The 15,673-nt window shown below is 50.5% G+C and overlaps 1 protein-coding gene across 4 annotated transcripts in view; it reads right to left on the minus strand.

Moving 5' to 3' along the window:
- Rasa3 (RAS p21 protein activator 3) overlaps window positions 1-15,673 on the minus strand; it is a 224,645-nt gene that overhangs the window by 24,432 nt on the left and 184,540 nt on the right. For all 4 annotated transcript variants that reach the window (XM_031339136.1, XM_031339140.1, XM_031339137.1 and 1 more), the window contains exons 4-8: window positions 14,529-14,623; window positions 6,373-6,449; window positions 3,875-3,955; window positions 3,406-3,478; window positions 290-366 (exon numbers count right to left, since the gene is read on the minus strand). In XM_031339136.1, coding sequence (XP_031194996.1) covers window positions 290-366; window positions 3,406-3,478; window positions 3,875-3,955; window positions 6,373-6,449; window positions 14,529-14,623 — 403 coding nt within the window. The remainder of the gene's footprint in view (window positions 1-289; window positions 367-3,405; window positions 3,479-3,874; window positions 3,956-6,372; window positions 6,450-14,528; window positions 14,624-15,673) is intronic.

Genomic DNA, 15,673 nt, shown 5'->3' on the forward strand with positions numbered 1-15,673 from the left:
GCCTCAGGGGCTCAAATGAGACTCTGCTCAGAAAACAGCCTGGAGGAAGGGATGTGCTGGGTGGTAGCAAGCTTTCCCACAGGGCAGTGCGGAGGGGAAGGAGGACGGCCTAATCCCAGACCTCTGTAGCAAGTACATAGGGTGTCAGACCAGCACTGGAATGAGAGCCCAGACGGCTGTGGCTGTGGGCTGTGGCTGTGCTGTGCCAGGGCCACCTCCACAATTCGGAACCCGCTTGAGTGACTGACCTTCACTGCTTAGATGCTACCAACCACCGGAAGGCACTCACCGGATTTCAAGTTTGTCCACGTCCTCCTCCTCGAAGTCAAAGTGGGACTTTTTGCTGTAGCTGCAGGGTCTGGTCACCTGCAGTCAGATGCGAATACGCAACATCAGCCTCCTGGGCCAGGTGGCTGGGAATACGCAGTCTGACAACCCACCGGGAAGGCCCAGACTCCTTGCCTGCCTGTGAAGCAGAGCTGAGAGTCTCTAGACTAGGAACTTGCCCCGAGGCCACACTAAGCCTTGGAGGAGGCAGGAACCTGTGCGTGGAGGCAGCTTCTTCCATCTATAAACTGCCTACAGAGGTCACGACCTTGCAGGCCCCAAGGTTTCTTGTCCGAATGTCACACGGCAGGAAGCTAGGCCCACAGGCAGTAACCTAGGCTCTTAGAGTTTCATTTTTACTCTTAAGAAAGTATGGACAATGCAACCCTCCCCACCCCACACACAACACATACAACACACACACACACACTACACACACACACACACACACACACACACACACACAGTAGGTCCTACAGCAGTGCCTAGTTCACGGTGGTGGTTCAACCTGTCTTCCAACTTTAGCAAGACATCCTGGGAAGTTTACACTCTAGGATGGGTCAGAAAACCGAAATGGACGATCTAACCCCCCTTACATCTGACAGTTCTAAATGTCAGTCTCCTAGAACTTAACAGGCAGAGGAGGCCTGATGATGTATCATGTTTGCCCCGTCCATGCACAAAGCTCAGTTCCTACCACCATATTCACACTGTCTGATGACTCAGGCCTGTGACCACAGCATCCAGGAGGTGGAGGCAGGGGGATCAGAAGTTCAGAGTCTCCTCAGCTACCCAGTGAGTTCAAAGCCAGCCTGAGATACATGAGACCTTATCTAAAATTAGTAACGACAATAATAACCAGGTGCTGGGACTGGAATTCAGCCAAGGAGCTGGCTCTGCTTTGACGATTTAGTATCGCCTCCCACAGCATCCTTCACAAGGATTGGAGGGAAGCTTTCTGCTCAAAGCTCTAATCCCGAGCTGGCACTCAGATTCCTTAACCACAAGTTTTAATTTACTGGATGGTGAACAAACACCAAAGCCTGCCTCCTGAACACCACCCCTAACTGTCTCAACTGCTCCTCCCTGAAACGCCAACCTGTCCTGGTACTAGTTTGTCCCTTCCGCCTCCGTGACTTTTCTCTCAAGATGTTGGCATAGCCCACAGTGACTCTTAGAGAAGCATGTCCCATCTCAGCCTTGGACATCACTGAAGCATCGCCTCAGGAAGGCGCCAGGCTTCCCGCCACCCTCTCTCCCCAGCAAGGAGGACCCTAAGGGGAGTCTAAGAGGCAATCAATTGATTGGGAAGTTACTTCCTCCTAACACATACTCTTTGAGGGGCTGCATAGTCAGTCAAGCAGTTAACTTTATTCCCATGCCCCCCAAGTCTGTCTTACAGCTTAAGTCTTGTAAGTTGGGTGTAGCTGCTGAGTCACAGGACAGCAATGGCAGCACCTGGAGTCTAAAATGGGAGGGGCAGGGACCCCGCCTGCCTCTGGCAGTCTTATAGGGGCCCACAGCATGGTTCTCAAGCTTCTCCTGGACACTGAATTAATCCAATGGGCTAGAGCTCTCGTCTCTGGCAAGTCAATTTGCCACGCACAGTTCCAAAATGCAGGGCACACGGTAGAAGTGAAGTTGCCACCAGAGTGGATATGGTGTTAGAAGAGTCTCTCCTCACTCCTACCATACTGTAACAGCCTAGGGGAGGTACTTCAGGGCCCGCAGAGTAAGACCGACATTGCTGGCTTTGATTTTCAATACCCACTTCACAGTTTCTGACCGCGAGAGCCGGCCGTGGGAGTGAGTGCCTACTGCCTTGTCCCGCTCTGTGACTTCTCCGCCTGCCTGGATGGCAAGGATTTCCTAGCTGCACAGTAGTGGGGCATTGCTCCCCACATTCCTCCCAGCACCCCTCAGACCACAGACCTGCCTTCAGGCCTCCTGCTCCCTCCCTCTGCCTAGCCTCTATTACAGATTGTCCGTTGTTCTAACTCCTAACTTGATTCCACAGCAGACTCACAGAGCTTGCACAGCGCTGCTGATAGCACCAGTCTCAGGTTGGGAGCCTGCTTCAGGAATCTACCCTTGAGGAACCCCGCCTCCTCAGCACCACAGCAGGCAGGCGATGGGGCTCAAAGTTGATGCAGGACCTCTTTCCTTAACTGATCTTCACTGTTATTTTGAGACAGGGTCTTTTTCACTGATTTGGCTGGCCAATGAGTCTGAAGGACCCACCTGTCTCCTCACCCCAGGAACTGGATTTACAGGCGTGCAAGGCCATACCTGGATTTTTAGGGGGTTCTGGGGACCTGAACTCAGGTCTCTGTGTTTGCTTGTCAAATACTGACTGAAGCACTGCCCCCCCCTCAGGCATCCCCCACTTGTTAAAAATTAAGGTCTAGCCATTAACATCCCTTAGTCTGGAAGTTGATATATAGACCAGTCCGTCCTTAAACTTGTGGTGATCTTTCTGAGTGCAAAGTTATTAGAGATGTTGGATCACCGTGCTGGTCCAGACGATCAGGACATAAAACTATGAACCACCTACATCTTTGCCATTCCCTCCCCCTGTGTGGTAGGCTCTGGAGATGGGAACCAGGGCTCTGCTTGTCTCCCTAGCCCCCAGAATCAGATGCTGAAGCATAAACAAAGAAGAGGCCCCAAGGCTGAGAGGAGCCTCCAGCCTCACCCTTCTTGACTAGCCTGCTCTGGTTCTAAGAGGCCCCAGGGTGCTCTGAGCTGAATCATTTCCCTTTTTTTGCTCAAACCCTCACGTTTCCGGAGAAACGGACCTCACCCTGCTTGGGGAAGCTGCGGCGAACGCGCAGGAAAGCCAAACAAGCCAACCCTGTGTCCTGGCGACTGCGCGGCCATCTGCCCCTTCCGACTGGAGCCAGATGGCTCAGGATGAGACACTTGGCTTTGGCCTCCCGAGGAAATCTCTAAGGGAACCAAATGCCACCCAGATCTGAGGCTCCTGGGCTGGGCCAGGACAACTCCTGAGACACAGCCAGGAGACTCGCTCCCAGTCTCAGTGCTGAGGCTCAAGGCTCCTCCCACTGAAGCACCAACCTCAAAATAAAACACCTCATCAAACTGGGGGTTGTTGGTTTTCTTCTTCACCTTCGTTTTCTTTGCTTCAGACCTGTAATGAAGAAAGGGAGAGTTGGGAGAGAAAAAAATGGCTGTCAGTTCCAGATGGGTTTGAAACCAAGCCGTCAAAGGTACAGTTGTTTACCACTTTATTTATCTCACAAGTATTGTCTCTCTCCACTTCCAGATGGTATGTAAAACAGGGACCTTTTCTGAGCCCAAAATACCCAGTATGAAGCTCACAAAGGCTTTCTGAGAAACAAAGACACTTTACCGCAATACACCTAGACATCTAGAAAACACATTCCACTTCAAAGTGTACCTGGCCACCCGATGAAAAGGGTGCCAACCTCTTGGCTCCAGAGCTCTACCCCACCCCACCCCACCCTCATCCCCACAACCCAGACCTGAAACTCTGGCACGGTAAGTTATCAGAAGGACGACTTGCCTGAAGGGTCCGGCCAATGTCACTGTGGCGTAAGGGTCACACTGCCCGTTCACAATGGGGAGGCCCTGGCACTCGAAGATGCTGCAACATGGAAGACAGTGGGGTCAGGGAAAGGATGTGCCGCTCGAGGTGGACCAAGCCAGTGCTTACTAGGCCGGGTGTACTGTGGCCTGGCAAGTTCTGGCAAGAATGAGGATCAGCAATTAATTACCAAGTGTTGTGGAAGGACAGAGCGCAGAGCAGGTGGCCTTCACCAAACTACCTCTTAGGGTACGGAGCTCCACCATCACAGCCCCTCCAAAGCACCTAGGGCCAGCTAAGTGCCAGCCTGTCACCCAAGGCCAGCACTGCCCTCTGCTGCTCACAGGCCTGCATTTACAACTCCTTCATGGGGCCCCTCTTGCCTCCCGAGTGCAAGCTCTCAGCCTGGAATCCCACCACTGCCTACAGGCAAGAGATCTACAGTGACAGACCACGGTTGTCTATGCATTTTGATACGGAGTATCAGTATTTTCCTACACTGGCCTGTGAGTCCTGTATCTCTGCCACTCTCAGGCTGACTCTATCTCTTGGTTTTTAGTTCCAGTCTCCATTGACAGGGACCTTTTGGGGCAGTTGTTAGGCTCTGTGAAGTTTAGGGGGCTAGAAGAATGCTTCGGGTTCCCTGGCACCGGAGTTTGTGAACTAGCCAAGAGTGGATGCTGGGAATGAAACTCTAGGCCTCTGCACACGCTCTTACCACCAAGCCACTTCTCCGGCCAAAAGTTGGGATCCTTGAGATTCAGAAGCCAGGTTTATTTGGCTTAAAATCAGGGTTAGCCCCATACCGTGTACTTGTGTAAGCCCAACTTTTCAGGAATCAAGGTTCATAAACACAGGGCATGTTGTGTGAAAAATTAAACGGTAATCCATGCTACTGCCTGCAAGGCACCGGCAGACAAGTATCTTTCTTGGACTTCCCTTCCTCCTCTCTCCGACCCAGAAGTCCCGCCTCCTCGCCCAGTGATTGGTCCCATGAAATCTTTATTCTTAACGGAAGGTTCCGCCACAAGGGCGTATCTGTGTGAATGAGAATGATAGTAAAATGTCCACCATGTCTCCGCTCCTTAAGTTTATAAGTGAAGAATTCGAAACACAGTAAATCCCAAATCTGGAGCTTAGAGAACCAGAACTGTGGCGTTGTATATTTAATAGTTATGGGTTTTGCTCTTCAAGTGAACCCCAAGATTTGCCTGCGGCTGAGCTGGTGCGGAGATGTTGAATTATGGTGCCATATACCAGTGAGCTCACCAGGGATACGCAGTCTCGGAAGGTGGCAGCTACACGAATTCCTGATCAAGCCTATGTGGAAAGCTTGGCCCCGCTGCTGTGCTGAGGGTGGGGTGGAAAGCTTGGCCCCACTGAGGGTGGGATTGCTAACCTTCCCTTCCCATCCTTACTGGACAGCTGAAGGCGGCTAGGTGTGTCCAGTGGCCACTACAGGGTTAAATCTCTGTCCCCCAGATTCCCTTCTCGGAGTCACTCTCCTATATCCTTATCGCAAACAGAATTTTTCTCTTAGGCAAGGCCTCCTCACAGCTCCTGAAACACAGCCACCACACTCAGGGTGGTGGGATGAAAGCTCAGCCAGTAGCCAACTGTCAGTTTCACTGTGGGGTGTTCTACCATATTAGGGTACAGCACAAGCCCTTAACCTAACTGTGGGCCTTAACCTAACTGTGGGCCTTAACCTGACCATGGGCCTTAACCTAACCGTGGGCCTTAACCTAACCTTGGGCCTTAACCTGACCATGGCCAAACAAGTCTCTGTTCTTGGTAAGTTACCTGGCTTGGGTATTTTGTTACAGTAATAGAGATGGTGACACTCAAGCACCAGAGCTCACTTCTACTTGTCCAACCACATGGAAGACCCTCCAAGACACAGCTTGGTGCCTCATGGAGGGAGAGGGGGCCTTAGAGACCTGAGAGCCATCAGGACAGGAGTGATGTATGGTGCTACTCTGCACATGCTAGAAGGAGGGGAAGCAATGAACCTGCCTTGTACATTTAGGGGCATAATATGAAAGGGCACATCTCAACTTGGCATACAGTGCCAGGGCCAGGGTGGGACCAACCTGAAGTATGAATGCAAAGTGGAATGTGCCTATCTATACTCCCCTGGAGCCACAGATAGCTATAGGGCCCACCACCCTTATAGAGGGGCTGCTGAGCGCTCTGCTGCAAAGTCCAGGGACTAACTTTAGCTAGGAGTGAACTCACACATCCATATGCACTCATGTGACCTCACTGTTGTTGCTCCAGTCCCCTTTGTGTCCGCTCATTTCTATTTCTAGCTAAAGCAGTGCCTGCTTCTTAGCTGAAGTGTGGTGTGAAGTGTTAGTAGGGAAGCCTGACTGAATAGGTCAAGCTATCTGCAGGAGCTGCATATCATGCCCGGGGTGGACATCAACTCCATAGGGGACAGGAGGGATGAGAAAGGCCACCTTTGGGTGACTTACCGTGTAGCGAGTTTGTGGCAGACAACACCAGTGTCTGTAATGACCTCACTCAGTCTCAGCTCCAGGTGGACCTTGCCCTGTAAGGCACAAGGATGGTATCATGAGCAGACAAGGCTTATGGGAAATCTGTGCCCCTTCCAGTGGCTGGCACTTGTGCCAGAAGGTGCCAAATCTAGACTCAGACTTAAAGAGAGTAGGGGCAGCCCACCTGCCTTAGACTGGCTCAGAGGTAATAGGCTCAAGAGCATAAAAAACGACATGTGGACACACAGATGTGTGGACCCTAGAAGTGCTGCTGCGATGCGTATGTTGTAGTGAGACACAGCAGGAAAGACTCCCAAGAGGGCTGCGATCTCCACGGAGAGGCCAGAGCATCCAAGTCCCGTTCTCCATGAACTCCTGCTGTTCATCTCTACATGGTCACACCGTGAGAATGAGGGACAGGCATCAGGAGAGTAGGACCTGCCCCAGCAGCATCCACATGGGATGTGGGACCTCCTGTGGGTTAGGTGCACACAAACGCTAACCCAGGATGCCTGTACTTACAGAAGAGGAGGCCAAACCAGGCAGTCTCCAAGGCCTCCTGTGAAGCCCAAAGGGTTCAGAGCCTTCAAACAAGGCCTTGCCTAGGAGAGCCCACAGTTGATCCCTTAGTTCACAATAAAGGCATCTTACCGTCCTGTGAGCTAGACTTTCACCTTAGCAAGTATCACTGTCCGGAGCTCCTCGGGAACTACTCAATGATCTCAGTTGGGTGTAGCATCGTGAACTTCAAAGACAGTCATGAACTATATGACTCTCCTAAGAGAAAGGACCTACACTTCGGTGGTTTGCTTTCTGTGACTGTATGTGAAATCCCAGCCGTGCTTTCATACATGTGAGGGAATCATACCTACACCCTCACACGTGTGAGGGATCACACCTACACCCTCACACGTGTGAGGATCACACCAATGCTCCCATGTGTGTGAGGATCAGACCAATGCTTTCATGTGTGTGAGGATCACACCCATGTTTCACGTGTGTGAGGATCACACCCATGATCTCATGTGTCTTTCTTCTGAGAGCCTTTCTCTTAACTTTTGTGCTTAAGTCTATATTCAAGTATAAATCCCAGTTCTGCTTCATACTAGCCAGTCCTGAAATGAAATTCTCTTTTGCATTGAAGCCACAAATCCCGATTTGACTTGAACTGAGGTCTAGAGACACTCCTTCAGGCTTCTGAGGTGACAGTGGGTGCTGGGTCTCCTGCCTTTGCCACCCCCAAATGCTGACATAATGGGTTGTCTTGGTCAATGTGGTATAAAGGTATACACATTGAGAATAGAGAACTGCCACTGAGAAAATGTCTCCACAGGATTGGGCTGTAGGCAAGCCTGTGGCGCATTTTCTTAATCAATGATTGATGGAGGACAGCCAGCCCATTGCAGGTCATGCCACACCTGGGCAAACAGTCCTTGACTGTACAAGAAAACAGGCTGAGCAAGCCATGAAATGCAAAGAAGCAAGCAGCACCCCTCCATGGCCTCTGCTCCAGCTCCTGCCTCCAGGGTCCTGGCCTGGGTGGTGAACTGCACGTGGTAAGGTAGAATAATTCCTCCCCAAGCTGCTTTTTGCCATGATGTTTTATCAAAATAATAGGGAACCATAACTAAGACAGAAGGACCATGGAGGTGGGTACAAGCTCGCCCTACCCCGCGCCCCTGCCCGTGGCTGTTTGGTGGTGAGGAAAACCTTCAAACACTAAGAAGCACAGTATCAAATGATTTTTATAGCTCCATTTGCCCTGACTGGTGGAGCTTGCCCGCCCAGCACTTGAGTGGCTGCTGGCTGGGGAAGTGGCCATCCTAGGCCCCTGAAGTTGGCCTCCCCACCAGCAGGCCATTTTGGGGACCCAGCTGTGAGCTGTTGGGATGGATGGAACTCAGTTCATCTTTTAGCCTCTGAATGGCAGAAGCACTGGGGTGAGGTAGATGACCCCGCCTCTCACAGCTGATGGCAGCTGCCTTCCTGTTTCCTGTTTTTCCCACACACTAGCAGTGCCCCAAGACTCAGCAAAACACTCCTCACGAGGGCGGCTCCCACCTCAATGAGCAGCGGCTTCCGTTTCTAGAGGTCTGGGAGAGGCCAGAAGGAGGTGAAACGGCCGACTACGCTGTGACCCTCTGCACCATAAAGCCGCTCTAGGCAAGCCTTGTGGCCAGAGGAGTCACTCTGGTTCTAGCCCTGCATATGATGGGTGTTGCCTATAGATCGAGGTGTCAGGGTGGAGGCTGGGTGGGGCCTCTTGTCCTGTGGTCAGGTGGAGCACAGCAACCCATGAGGTTTACACCTGCGTTCTAGCCCTCAGAGCCATACTCTCTGTTCCCAGGTCCTAGATCTTGGTTCAGTTAGCTTCTACGACACATAGACAGGTGCCTTCTTTCTCTTCAAGACCTGCTGAAGGCCAGACAGGTGGCTTGGACTTCACTCTGATCCGAGAAAGAAACACGGTTTGATGGTCTGGAAAGGCCACAAGTCTTCCCTACAACCTTAAAATGAGTATCAAGAATGTCCGTGAACAGAGGCAGTGACAGGCGGCCAGGTTCCACTGTATGAGGTCTTAAATATCAAGAATGTCCATGAACAGAGGCAGTTAACAGGTGACCAGGTTCCACTGTATGAGATCTTGAGAGGCACTAATCAGAGTTCCTAGACCTTGTCATATAGCAGGGAACACTCTACTGAGTTCACTGGGGACAAGGGGCGTACCTTTAGCATCATTCATCAAATATAGGGGGGAAAAAACCAGAGTCCACTCTCAGAACTCACCGGAACAAGCTAGAAGTTAGTAACCAAAAGAAATACTTCAACTACATGGAGATTACAATGACTTCTAAATTCAACTCTGGTAAAAGAAGTCTCAAGGGGAATTTAAAAGTATTTTTAAATAAATGAAAATGAAAGTACGGCTTATCAGGATTTGTGGGAGTCACAGAAGCACTCTATCAGAGGGGTATCAGAGTGTTAGCTGCATGCTCTGGAAAGGAAAAAGACCCAGAATCAGTAAATTAGGACAGAATCAATCCTCCGAAAGCAGAAATAACCAAACACTCGACTAGAAGTAAAACACACACACACACACACACACACACAAAACAAAAACAGCAAAATCTGAAAGCAGGAAGTGAGAGGAAATCAAAACCCCAGTCAGATCCGCTGAAGAGATCGTTGAAGCGATAGACCTGCAGTCAGGTTACCCAAACAAAAAGAGAAAGAGGCAACTTCCAATACCGCAATGAGGGTGTGCCCAACCTGAGTGCGCAAAGGAACACTGCCTGGACAGCCAGCTGGTTGTGGCCCACTTAACACGGACGGTGTGTACTTTGGGAAGCAATGACTGCCAACGTGTGTCACAGGGGGACTGAAAAGGCTCCAGAGAGATGGACACAGCTCAGATCTCTGCTTAGTGTTCCCATAAACTTAACTTGTAACAAAATTTCGAATTTATTGCTACCTCATGAAGCGGAGATGACTCCTGGCCACTCCCTCATGAAAGGGTGGCTCCTTAATGGACTCTCCCCTCTAAACCACCCCTGCCAGCCTGAGTAGTACTAGGCCACGGCGGGGAGAAATGTGGAGATGGCTCTGTGTGAGATTTGTGTAGCCAAGACAGGGTGAGGCAAGCCAAAACCCCCCCAAAACAAAACAAAACAAAACAAACAAATAAACAAAAAAATCAAAGAGGCAGGACTGGGCCAGAGAGGGAAGGAAGTCTCCTAGCCCCCAGGTTCTCAGGACCCCAGAGACAAAAATGGTCCTTGACCTTGGACCACCTCTGGCAACCTTTTTTGTCATCTGACACCACAGAGACACTCTCAAACACTCTAGGAAAGGTGGCATGTCCACCCCTTTTCTGATCTTCAGGGTCAACTCATATCCCCAAGATGGCATTTGCCTGTATGAATGACAGATCTAGGGTGACATACCATGTGTCCTGAATACATCACATGTCAATAACCACTTCAGAAACACAGATCTGGGAGGTCACAGTAGGGGAAGGGCCACTGAGTTGAGGGCCAGTGCCACTCTCCTCATACCATTCAGAACCGGAAGATGCTGGAGGTTGCAGGGCGCCCCACTAGCTGCAGCCCCTGCCTTCTTGACAGGGCCATCCCTGTAGCTGACGAGTCTCTGTGAGGGGAGCAGCAGAAGTGGCTGGCTCTATATAGTAAAGTGGCTTATCAGAGGCTTTTGAAGAGTGTCGGTTCCAGAAGGAAGCAAGACATTTAGCTGTCTTTTTCTCCACGTCTGTGACACATGGTCTCTCTTGTGGGCCCAGCTCCCTCTGTTGTAATGTGTGATTCCTTCCCATGAATTACAAAACAGGTGGATCCAAGAACCGAAATGCTGCTTTCTGCCCTTCTAGAAACTGTAAATGTGACATTTCAAAACCAGCCACAGCTGCGGAGCAAGGATGGCGCTTACCATTTAAAGGTCAGACTGAGGGGAGGAGCTGCCTCCCTGTCTCAGCCTCTGTGAATGAAGTTCTAGCATCATGCGCACTGGAGAGGGACCAAGTCCTACAGAGACCTACTCACCCCTCAGACCAGCAACAGCCGCTTACACTTACTTCTTTTTAAAAATTATTTGTTTTGAAATTTATTTTATTTTATGTGTGTGGGCATTTTGCCTGTGCATACTACTGTGCGCCACGTGCGTGCAGTGCCTGCAGTAGCCAGAAGGTGGCGTTGGATCTCCTGGAACCGGAGTTACAGTTGGTTGTGAGCCCCCAAGGGGATGCTGGTCCTTCTTTAATTGCTGTTCCATCTCTCCAGCCCTTTCAATTGACTTTCATGACCCTAGGTCTCAGGAGACTAGAGGACTGGGGTCAAGATGTGTTTTCACTGACATAAGCGCCAAGTTTCAAGGGAGAAAAACCTGCCCTAATGATACCTTAGTCACCTTCCAGCATTGATTAAGAAATCCGTCTCCAGACATGAGATTGACACATGCATCTATATTGATAGTTTTGTGGTGATAAAATGGTTCTGAATCTTGGTTGTAGTAGCTGTGATACAAATGTGTATATGGGCTAAAGTTGCAAAGAAATCTACCAACCCAGCCATACCAATAACTCACATGCTGTCCATGGGTTAACAGGTATGTACAATGTGGTCCAGGCCCTCAACCTAAGGAAGGCGGGGATCCTGGCACAGTTCAACACTCATGGACCTGCGACATAACACGCATGTAACGAGACAGTCACAGGAGATGGACTTTTCTCACCTGAGTTCTAAGCAAAGCCCCTGCCTCCCCACCTACCCACCCACACCCTCACTCCTGGCCCAGCAGAGTGGTGGATTCTGGGCACAGGGACCTCAGTTTAGTGGGTTGAAAAGAGATCTGGAGAAGGGTAGTGGGAACAAGTGGGAACTCACACAATGACAATGAGCTGAACTTAGCAATGGTTAGAGTGGCAAGGTTTATGAGACGTGTGTTTTACCACACTAAAAATACTGAACAGAGTATGTGTGTGTTTGTGTATATGTGTGCATATATATGTGTGTATGTGTGTGTGCCTGTGTGCATACATGTGTGTATATATGTGTATGTTCATGTATGTGTGTATCTGTGTGTGCATGCATGCATGTGTGTATGTGTGTATGCAAACATGTGCATGCATGTATGTGTACTTGTGCATGCATGTTTGTGTACCTGTGTGTACATGTGTGCATACATGTGTGTATGCATGTGCATGTGTATGTGTGTGCACGTGTGTGCACTCGGGTATGTGTGCATGTATATGTACATGTGTGTGTCTGTGCTTGTGTGTGCGTGCATGCTCGTGTGTACACTGGTGAGATCAGACAGAATAAGTGCAGAATCATGTAACTTGTACCAGCCACACCTGGGTCCTCACAAATGGTATCCCATCTTTAGACAGGAAAACGATAACATCCTAACTTCCCACATTATTCCCTGTGGACTTCTGTTTGCAGCTTCCTGTGAACCTGCAGCCATTTACAAGTCAAATGCCTAATAAACGGCAAGAACTTGTCGATGAACTCTAGCTCAAGGAAGACTGTGCCTGGAAGGGATCTTGCAGCTCTGTGCAGTGCTGAGCTGACCTTGGCCTGACCTTGGCCTGACCTTGGCCTGGGAAAGCTCGGGAGGAATAAACCTGAAACTCCCGGCAATGGAAAAGCTTCCTGAGTCAGGAAGGGAAGGGGGACTCCTGCCTTCAGAAAGGCTCTCCTTTCCTGCTAGAGAACCACGATTGCTTCTGTGGGTGACCGCTGCAGTACTGAGCTCCCACAGTACAAGTGGGCCCTTGAGAGGCAGGGTCAATGAATAGGGAATTAGATGTGTCCCTCCATGGCTGAGATTTCTGCGGGCTCATCTGCACCTTGGCCATGAGATTCTACTCAATGCCTCACTTTCCCTGTGCTGATCTCATTGCCAACGCTACAGATGACCTTAGACCTTGGCACCATTGCCCCATGCATAGGAAAGACAGACTGAGGGAAGAAACCTTGAGGATGTGGGACAGGCAGACCAGCCTAGCCTAGCCTGTAGTCTTGTAGTACTGGGTCACAGGGATACATCTCAGAGCTACCCCCCACCCCCACCCCGTAACTGTTAGTAATTCTTTCTGCTGAATTCTTTCTTACGGCTCAGCTCTTTACAGTATGACTGTTTCATGGACTTCCCCCAGACTCCATCTACTCGGGATAAAACCAGCATAAATCCCGATATCCCACAATGCACCGAGCACCGCGAGGCTACATGTGAGTCTCCATTGCCCCCACTTTATACAGACGAGGAACTGAAGATTGCTGCTGGCCACCTACCCATGTCACTCCGATCACGGAGCTGAATTCTGTGACTCGGCTCCCAGCCATGACATGGCCACAGCAGGGAACCTGCAAAGTGAAAGGTCATTGCAGCTGGCCTTTATCTAAAACCAAGGCTCATGACAAGGGCCACAGGCATGAACAGGTTTGTGCCCTGGGTATGTGACCCCTGTTCCATCCCCTCTTATAGGCAAGTTAAAGAATGGCCGTGCTAAGGTCAGTGTCATGGTTTGTATATGCCTGGCCCAGGGAGTGGTGTTGGCATCAGGACCTCTGAAACCAGTGACATCACATAGGTGGGACCCACAGACCTGTTGCTAAGGCAACAGCCACCATATTCCCAGAATTCACTTGGCTCACCTCCCACCTTTATCCTATACATGGATGATTACATCATCATCCATATATAAAGAAAGGCCTCCCCCCGATCTCTCTCTCTCTTCCCCCCTTCTCTTTCCACCTCCACCTTGCCCCTCTCTCTTCCAATAAACCTCACATGGAACTGTTTGGCCTGGTGTGGTCCTTCTAAAGCTGTGTGGTGTTCAAGATCATATCGAGTGGCACTCTTAGGAGGTGTGGCCTTGTTGGTGTAGATGTATCACTGTGGGCATGGGCTTAAGACCCTCATCCCAGCTGCCTGGAAATCAGTCTTCCACTAGCAGCCTTCAGATGAAGATGTAGAACTCTCATCTCCTCCTGCACCATGCCTGCCTGGTTGCTGCCCTGTTCCCCACTTGATGATAATGCACTGACCCTCTGAACCTGTAAGCCAGCCCCAGTTAAATGTCGTCCTTATAAGAGTTGCTTTGGTCATGGTGTCTGTTTACAGTAATAAAACCCTAGCTAAGACAGCTAGAAAGGCCAGGCTAGGGGGTTTTATACTGCTCATCAAGGAACAGCCATGCCAGGCCTACCTAACTAAATGCCCATGACCTCTTATCCCTGTAAGCTGGGTGCTCAGTCCCAGACAGCAAACTATGCAGGCAAACCATGGGGAGGCCGCTAAGGTGATGGGAACCTGGAGGTTGGCAATTCTGTGGCTCAGCTACTCTTAGCTACTCCAGGAATAGCAGCACAGAGCGCTACCCAAGTTTAGGGTTTGCTCTTTGCCTTCTCTGTCACCTCCCTCCCCACCCTCTGTATTTTAAAGTCACTTCCATCTGCCTGACAATGCATACCAATAACCAGAGCAGCAAACACAACTGAGGAGCGGGCCTGCAGAGCTTAGTCACAGTATGCTGGCTCCCCTTCTGTCTCAGGCCCACCCACAGCCTACACATAGCTTATCTTACCCCAACCCAACCCACGTGCGAGTCTCACCTGCACCTCTGAGTCTGCGTCCACATGCTGCAGCTGGAACCATGTGTCCCTGTTGTGGTACCTCTGCAAGTCTTCCTTCTGGATGGCCACCTTGCCTGGAACACAGGAAGAGAGCAAAGGCCATGGAGGGAAGCGGGAAGCTGTGGAAACCCACAAGAGGCCAAGGAGGCTGGAGCCCCACTCCTTAGCAAGGCTAAGACTCGGATACGCCACACTTCACACTGGCTTTGGTCAAGGCTGTTCACATGACAGCACTTCCTGCAAGCTAAATAGCAGTAGAGCCAGTTTCTACAGATGAGCACCCGTCCACCTCGCCTGTATCTAAGTTGCTGCGGCAGGCTGGCTGTAAGAGAAAGGCGTCGGCCTATATTCCGCCATTACTGGCCTGCCAGTTTCCCACACAACAGATCTGGCTGTCTACCACCTCTGCTGCCATCCTTTCTACAAAATGTAAACAGGAGCGAAACACACTACATAGGTTTATGAAAATTTGGTAGGAATGTGTCTTCTAATAAACGCCACAGCATGGGACACAAATGTGAATCTTTCACTTACATATCATGTGGCCTATGTGTGGGTGGCATGTGGCCATGCTCACGTGCCTGAAGGACAGTGGCTGCTACAGGGGTCTCCCCCCCCTCCTGTCGGGTATCCCTTTGATTTTTCCACTGTAGGTCCTGAGGCCTCTGGACGCTGACGGCGGTTACTGTGCGGCTCCTGTCAAACAGACCTTTGTTCCACAACGGGAGGTGAGTAGTTTTTTAAGTCTATTGTGAATTATCCCACATGAAATGAAAGTTTCATAAGATCGAGCTTATGTCTGTGGAGAAGGATAATGAAATCCTGCGGCTCCCTGGACAGCAGGCTAACCCCTGAAGCTCGAAGCTCTAAGAGCTATGTCCTTGGTATCTGTGCTTTCAGGGGCTGATGCCTGTGTAGAGGGTGCTGGCATATGTGTAATACTGACTCCCATTCTTTAGACATTGCTACTAGCATTTATTTTTTGAACTCCTTCATTCAACTTTTACAAGACTCAAGACATTCAGAAGGAAGACACAACAAAGCAGCACCTCCCTTCTGGGCCCCAGCATCTCCCTCCTGGGGTCCAGCATCTCCCTCCTGGGCCCCAGCATCTCCCTCCTGGG

Source organism: Mastomys coucha, unplaced genomic scaffold, assembly GCF_008632895.1.
Source record: "Mastomys coucha isolate ucsf_1 unplaced genomic scaffold, UCSF_Mcou_1 pScaffold22, whole genome shotgun sequence".
Lineage (NCBI taxonomy): Eukaryota > Metazoa > Chordata > Mammalia > Rodentia > Muridae > Mastomys > Mastomys coucha.